The 8,327-nt window shown below is 39.6% G+C and overlaps 1 protein-coding gene across 8 annotated transcripts in view; it reads left to right on the forward strand.

Moving 5' to 3' along the window:
* Positions 1-5,763, forward strand: part of ECT2 (epithelial cell transforming 2) — a 67,709-nt gene extending 61,946 nt beyond the window's left edge. For 5 of the 8 annotated variants that reach the window (XM_061637340.1, XM_061637339.1, XM_061637342.1 and 2 more), the window contains 2 exons: positions 3,192-3,442; positions 4,569-5,763. In XM_061637340.1, coding sequence (XP_061493324.1) covers positions 3,192-3,442; positions 4,569-4,590 — 273 coding nt within the window. In that variant the 3' untranslated portion in view covers positions 4,591-5,763. The remainder of the gene's footprint in view (positions 1-3,191; positions 3,443-4,568) is intronic. The other 3 variants (XM_061637344.1, XM_061637345.1, XM_061637346.1) reach the window with 1 other exon arrangement.
* Positions 5,764-8,327: the final 2,564 nt, after the last annotated feature.

Raw genomic sequence — 8,327 nt, forward strand, 5'->3', positions numbered from 1 at the left:
ACTTTTCCCAGAGAACTCTTAAATAATATAAAAGCCCAAGGGGAAGGATAACCTATGCACTGTTCTTATGTGAATAATGAAGCTTATTGTATCATGTCTGTCTGTCTGTCTGTCTGTCTGTCTGTCTGTCTGTCTGTCTGTCTGTCTGTCTGTCTGTCTGTCTGTCTGTCTGTCTGTCTGTCTGTCTGTCTGTCTGTCTGTCTGTCTGTCTGTCTGTCTGTCTGTCTGTCTGTCTGTCTGTCTGTCTGTCTGTCTGTCTGTCTGTCTGTCTGTCTGTCTGTCTGTCTGTCTGTCTGTCTGTCTGTCTGTCTGTCTGTCTGTCTGTCTGTCTGTCTGTCTGTCTGTCTGTCTGTCTGTCTGTCTGTCTGTCTGTCTGTCTGTCTGTCTGTCTGTCTGTCTGTCTGTCTGTCTGTCTGTCTGTCTGTCTGTCTGTCTGTCTGTCTGTCTGTCTGTCTGTCTGTCTGTCTGTCTGTCTGTCTGTCTGTCTGTCTGTCTGTCTGTCTGTCTGTCTGTCTGTCTGTCTGTCTGATGTGTGTATATATATATATATGTGTGTATATATATATGAGAGAGAGAGAGAGGTTGACGTTTAGAGTGGATTTCTCTACTATATAAACACCACCTGTGTGGTCAGTGTGATTAAACGAGCTCTAGTAGAGAAATCCACTCTAAACGTCAACCAGTAGTGAGCATGCCTAAAGGAGATATTGGGGAATGTATCTCGTAGAAAGTAATCTGCCCTCCTGTGACCAATTAAAGACTTATGAGAAAACAAAGCATTTAAAAACTGAGCTCGGAAGGTGCTCAGAAGTTCTGCAGCCATTAAAGAACAATTTGAACACAGGAAAATGCTTTCTAATGTATAAAATATGGTGGGGTGGGACAGAATACATAGGAAATTGCCTTAAGCAGAGTCAGACCATTGGGTCTACCTAGCTCAGTATTGTCTACACTGACTGGCAGAGTTTGTCCAGGGCTTCAAATGGGTCTCTCCCAGCCCTACCTGGAGATACTGGGGATTGAACCTGGGGACCTTCTGCATACAAAGCAGATACTCAGCCACTGAGCTAAAGCTGTTCCAGAGGGGAATTTGTATCTTTTTAACCAGTGAAGTCTGCCTGGTGCCGTCACTGACATATTTTCGGCGCCAGGTAAAGACGTATCTTTTCTCCCAGGCATTTGATAGATTGATATGATGTTTTGTTTTTAATATGCTGCCAAACCTTCCTGTGGCTGTGTGGGGATGGCATCGCTATCGTTTTGTTGTTTATTGTTATGTTTTTATAGTCTGTTTCATTGTTTTGTTTTAACCTTTTGTAAGTCTCTTGGGGACCTTCGGGTATCAAGCCACTAGTAAATCTAATTATTATTATTAACAATAGCAATAACAATAAAAACTGTCTCTCATGGTAATATGGTTTGTGAATAGTACTTCTGACAAAAAGGGCTCCCCCCCCAAAAAAAAAGCTAAGTGAGAAGAAGTCATTAAAATACTACATAAATATTAATTAAAAAAATGAAATGACACTCATGGACTGTATAAATATGCATTTGGAGTGTTATCCTCATTAGAGGAGTGGCTTTTAATCTTTTGTGATGGTGGCTAGTAATGCTAGATTCGTGGAGGGTGCCTGGCCATGTCTCTGCAGCACGGCTATTACTCCTCCGGTGACACGTTCAGCTAACCAAAACAAGTATGGCCAAGTTCTGCCTCTCTGCATCGCGCATAAGGAAAACAACTTTAAGGGGATTTCCCTGCACTGCAACAGTACTTGAAGCGGGAAGGCTCAAGGCACAACCTCTTCTGAAGACAAAATTAGATGCTGCCATCTCATCAAGGAGTAGCTTGGTCCCTTACCATAATAAAATGTGTGGCTGAGGCCTCCTTCCCAGTGCATATGTAGTTCTCCAGTCCTTAGGCGCTGGAGTTTCTTTTCTTCATTGCATCAATATCTATACTCCACTTGATCCCCCCACGTTTATTGATATTATGAAAGGGGTTGCATGCAGTGTTGGTACACTGTGCCTGGCTGCCTTTCCCACTGGGGATGTTCCATGAGCCTCTCTGAATGGAGAGTGCTGCATACCCTTGATTTGTAGGCTATACTCCAAATAATTAATTTTTGCCTTTGCCCGAGGAGTTGAAGGAGCAGATGTTAAATCTGTAGCTAAGGAGAGAAGGGGGCTGTTAGATCTGTAGCTAGTTCTCTCCCAAAGGGGTAGACACTTTGAGCTTGTCTTGGCACTGGGAGATAAGGATCATTACAACCATGATGGATTCTCTGGGTGGCTTTGAACAAGTTGCTGTGTCATCTCTGAAACGTTGATGTTAACAAAAGAATTTGATGACTTGTTATCACAGGCCTGAGAGCTGGTGTAACAATAGTGACTAAGGGTTGAGCTGTAAATCCAGTAATGCCCAGTTCAGTTCTTGTCTCTACAGGAATGGCCTTTGGCAAACTGTTCCATTTTCTTTGCTTTAGACCCACTCGCCCCACTTCCAGTGCTGGAATAATACTGACACACCACGTAGGACTGTTGTAATGATTACTAGAATAATGTATGTGTCTTATTTCAGAGTGTTCAAAGTACTGTGTAAATGCTAAGTATCCTCATGGCTAGTAGGAATATGAATGAGCAAACATGGAGATAGCAATTTAATATGTAATCTATGCCATGTTGTGCCATAAAAATCTAATCTATCTAAAGTCCAGCAAACGCTCTATATTTTGTGAATATGCTGATTTATAAATTGGGCCTAAAGGTTTAAAGAAGGTGTTGACGTGCACCTGCAGATCTCTTCTAAGAGGTAGAACTGCTTTAGTGCCTCTTTTTCCCCCTTCTTACTTTACCATATAACATAACTGGCATTTTCAGCTGCAGCATGTCCTTGTGCTGAAACAAACTCTTTTTGGAAGGTAAAAATTACTGAAATAAGAACTGAGAGGATTAGTCATTCTGGTGGAATATCATAATCTCTGAAAGGTAAATCTAGTTCAAGCTGATCTGGAACATGTTGGACTGACGTGCTCAAAGGAAATAGTATGTTGTCCTTGACATGGCAGCCAGCTAGGCTCTTATTTCATCTAAAATAAAATGGTATTGGAAGAAGTGATGTGAGAACTTTATAGATTTGGGACTGAATACAACATGTGGATTAACTCTTCATTCCCTCCCCCCCAATGTTTTAGATGACTCGCTCCTCTTCTACATGCAGCTTAAATGGACCAATTAAACATTTAGTTAGTGTGCAGCGTTCCAACTCCGTTGATGGGAGCTCCCCAAGTGCTAGGCCGCGATCTCTGATACCTACTTCCCATGGTCTGGAAGGGAGAATTGCTTCCAGCTCTGAACACTTAAATGGCCACTCCCTGGCTAGGCCTTGCCCAGTCATCAGCAGCACCAGTGATGAAGCGGGTGATGACCAGAGGAGCTGCCTCAAGTGAGCTCTGTCACCTCGTTGTTGGGCACTCCTTGGCGGCAAAGCAACCTGCTTTAAATAAGGCTTACAGGCCAATGTTTTTCAGGTTCTGGGTCTGTCTTGGGCTTTCTAAGCACACTGTCACTCCTAACATGAAATGCTTGAATTCCTCTTTCTGGATTAATGATGTGGGTCAGGCAAAGCATGGTCACCTCTGATACTGATCTGTTCTGAGTTTCTTTCCATGTTTTCTGATGTTTTAAGATCTAGATGCTTTTTAAAAAAATGAAGTATGTCTTGATGCTAACTTGAATCCTCATCTTCTTAACCATGAATATTTTGGGTAAAAAAAGGTAAGGTGGATCTGCATGTGGCAATCATGCACCTTTTCATGATGATCATGTTTGGAAGTTCTATACAGACCTTCAATCTCTTTCACTGGGTGTGTAGCAGAATGATCAAGAGAACTTGACATACTAAAGGATATAAACTGACTAAAGTAAATATGCAGAGCACTAAATGTTTTGGGACAGAGTTATTATAAAATATTAAATATATTTTTACACCAATTACAATACCTTTTTGTCTAGTGCAGGTCATCAACAGTATTAAATAACCTTGAAGCTTGCCCTGTACAAAAATAAAAGATGTGAGTTGTATAGCAGTTGCAGGTAATTGTAACTGTGTATAGTATAAAATGTATCACAATCTTGCTATGGTCCAAGAGGTTTTTCTTTCCCTTTTGTCATTTTTTATGCCACTTCAGAGGCTTGGAAATGCAGCTAGGGCAGAACTACTCTTGCATAGGTTTAAATAGCAGGTAAGGTCTTATATTGTTTCTCTTGAGGCTTGATTACATTGGAAAACCTGGAAAGAAATGTTAATACATCAAAGACACAAACCTCACAAGTCTAAAGGCTTAGTTGGGAAACTCCTACTTAATATAAATGCAATGCACACATGGCTGAAGAACCTATGTCCAGCTAACTTGCTGGAACTTTGAAAACCTGAATTTTAAAGCAGGGAAGATCTCTTCTCCTTCCTTGTGATCCTCTTGAATCCCCTCCCCTTTTTTTCTACACATGCTTTTAGAGGAATTTCTTCCACAAGAGATGCTTAGTTAATATTTCTTGGTTTCTTTTAACAGAGCATCCACTCTCCTTCCTTGATCAACTTGCCTTCAGTGTTTGAAAAGAGGAGCCATACCTTAAGTCGATCAACTACTCACTTAATATGAAATGGGCAGAAAATGGAGTTTCACCTTATCATGTTGACTGACAAAAAGTGGTCTGGCTCTTTCAAGTGACCATTTACTGACAGGGATGGTGGTACTTAGCACTTAGTGGGAATTAGTAAACATTTTAGATAACACTAAGTTGAGTTGTTGGATCTGGCTACAAAATAAGTGAAGGACTGGACCTTGGTTTGGATAGAACATATTTGCACAAACTAGCTTACCGGCATAATGGAAATATTCTGCTTGGTGTAAAGACTACATGAATAAATAGGTATTGGACTTGACTGTTGAAATTTAGAAGTTGCTCACTGATACCCCCACTAGCTGAGGATGGTGAATTTTGTTTTTAAAAATGAGCATTTGTACATTTATAGGCTGACTGTTGCAACTATTGCATAGACCAACATCTAAAGTGAAATACTTCATATTTAAAATATAGACCTGTTTTTTAGCCTGAATATGTTTCAAGCATGATGAAAATGCAGTGGTGGTGGTTTAGGGGAAATGTTTCAACATGATGTCTATTGGTCTAATGCTGTTTAGCTGCTAGGTTTTACCTTTGTCCAACAAAATGGAAACTCACCTGAAGTGGAAGCCCTAGAAAAATCACTGTACTAAATTGTATTTATAATTTTTGAATGGGGAACCATTTTTTTTAAAGAAAGCTATTTCTAAAATATAGTGAAACACTTAGTTTTTAATATACAAACTTCTCATTCACAGATTTCAGTATAGAGATGAAAATGTAGATCTGACTTCAGTATCTACAGCTGCTATGTTCCTTTATCAAAGGCTTTCATATAAATTACTTTGAAAACATTCTTTTTTTACATTTCTGGTATTTTCTCACAGCATAAACCTTTTTAAAATCAAGCTTTCTCAATATATTCCAACACTTTGTCTGGAGATTAAGTTTCCATAATAAACTTTGTTTCTTGCTGTCTATATTTGGGGTGGGTGGGATTTCTAACTTCCCGTTCTCTTAACCACAGATTGGTAGTAACAAGTAAGTATCACTTGTACCACTGTATTAATTTTGTGTATCTTTTAAAATTCTATACTGGCAGAAACATTTGTAAATAAACAGAATGGTTTATTATCTTAATTTTTGATGCTTAACCCTACAGAAACTACCCTCCCAAGCTCATTGAGTAATTGTTGAAATATCCTAGCAACGCAAACAATGTATAGTCTATTCAGCTGCTTTTGAGCATTTCTAACAATGGAAAAATCCACCAAGGACATGTGCATTACTATCTACTTTGTACAATGAAATCATCTTCCTGTTGAAGTGCTCCTTAAACTTGTTTTCTACTTCAGAGGGAGGAAAATGCAGCTCTGAAGATGAGAACACTGCAGAGATGACAATATGCAGATTCTATTGGGTGGGAATGGGCAGTTCTCTGTGTTAGAAAGCTCCTTCATGGCATTGTGGCTAATTGACCAATAATTGCCATGGTTGTGAGTGCCATAGCAAAGCTATGTCACAACTCTAAAATGCACAGACACACAGAGGACACAGTGCCCCAAATTGCACAGAAACCACAGACAAATCCCATGGGATTGAAAACAATAGAAGAAATTGCTGATGAAAATAATATAACATGTTGCAAAAATAATGCATTAAAATATGTGAACTGAACTCGTATAGTAACATGATTATGTATTGTTTGCAGTGCATTGTATTTTCGTCAGCAACATCAACTATTTCTTACATTGTTCTCAAGTCCCATTGACTTTGTGTTTTTTCTACAATTCTAAAATAACCTATTTAAATCCAACAAGACTAGTATCAGATAATAGGTTGGCTGACTATCAGCTTTATAAGGGGAGATGCTGCCAAGTAGCAGAGGACTATATTGACTGCACAGAGTAGCACAGAAGGTTAACTCTAAATATGTTAAAGAGTCACATTCTAACAATAGGATGGGTAAGGCTGGAGACAAGAAATGAAGTCTTATATAGGACTAGATTTTTTTTTTAAAAAAACCCCTGCTGGTAAGTAAACTGCAGCTTGTCCCAAGATGTGCAGTCTTCTTTTTTCTTGCTGAAATAGTTTGCTCACCCACTGTCTGGCGGCATAACAAATGCTTGTATTAAAATTGTCACCTTTTTAGGGTTAGGAGGAGTCCTGATAAGGTGGGTGAGATATGTGAAATGTGGAATGAATCATGACCTCAAATATAAACATCTTTCTCCCTATGTCAGCTTTGTACTCAATTCTATTTAAAGTTCCTAGTGCTGTTTGAAGAGGCATATATTCTCACTGCAAGCTATTAAAGCATTTATGGACTAGGATGATTCATCTGTGTTCTTACTGAAGAGAGGTGTGGAGAGATTGGAACAACTGTGAGAGTACCTGTTGCTCATAAGTTATCCATGGGATCTAAGACAGTTAACATGTACTATGTGCTAAAAGAGCTCTTGCCTTACGATTTTTTTTATTTTGCTTGCTTGTTAAACATTTTGACATCTGGAGGTAGAAGCAGAAAATGGAACTATCTGGAAGTGATCGGCCTAAATCTACACATATATTGATACACTCTTGTGACTAGCAACCCCTCCAAAGCTTTCAAGGATACAATTTGAAACCACCATCCACTTGGCCACCTGGTTTCCTTCCCTTTCTCCACCCCTTGCAGTTACAAATGTAACTGGAAATGAGAGGCATTAATCCTAAACTGGAGAGTGTTAGCAAAACATACAGCTGGAAGAACCCCTCATTTGATTCCTTCAATGCAAAATCAACCTAATGGCCACCTCTTGGGCCTGATAAGTTTAAAGCTTACATGGAACTCTTAAATTTCCAACATGCTTTATAAAGTCACCTGTGGAGGAAAGGTTCTTGTTCTTAATGCTCCCTATACGAAGAGCTACTGATCAGCAGGGATTGTTAGCCTCTTCAAGAGGCCACTTTTTTTAATGAAGTGGGATGCACATGATGGATGTAAGCAAGTTCTGATGCAAGGTGTGGTTTGCATAGAAGGCATTCCTGTGTGCAAAGATGATTTAAGTAGTATCTCATAGTAGAACCTCAAGACAGCAACTGTTTGAAGTGGCCCTAAGGATGGACTATTGCATGCATATACTTACAACAAAAGCCCAACTTTGGCTTTTAGAGTAGAGACTTGGGATGTGGATGCCCTACTTTTGTTTTGGTCCACAGATTATTTGCTCCAAATCATCACACATACTTTACCCCATTGGAGAGCTCTATACATGTTTCCATAGAAACAGCAGCTCTTGTTACTTTGTTGGAAATGTTTGTGTGTTAGGCCCTAAGATCCACCTTGGCCTTAGGAATCTTCCAGAGTTGGTGAAGCTTAATTAGTAAAGAGACAGAGGTCAAATTTCCAAGCTTGGTCTGCTGTGCTGAGAAAGTAAAATCAATGGTTATAAATAAATGTGGGAATGCACTACTTAAATTGCAAGAGGCATCTGCTTCCATGCATTTTTAAAGGGGCTAGTGCTAAGCAATGTGTGTGTGTTCTTGTGATGTGACACACTTAGCATGTGTACCCCAGTGACAAACTGAATGGGAAGTCTCTCATGGTTGTGTGGGAAGAGCCATTCTGAGTAGATGCTGTATTCTAGTGGAAATGGGACATTACCAAAAGCTTAGTCTGTTTGATCTGGGTCTCCACCAGTATCAGATATTCAATCCTTAGG

Source organism: Rhineura floridana, chromosome 7, assembly GCF_030035675.1.
Source record: "Rhineura floridana isolate rRhiFlo1 chromosome 7, rRhiFlo1.hap2, whole genome shotgun sequence".
NCBI classification, from domain to species: domain Eukaryota; kingdom Metazoa; phylum Chordata; class Lepidosauria; order Squamata; family Rhineuridae; genus Rhineura; species Rhineura floridana.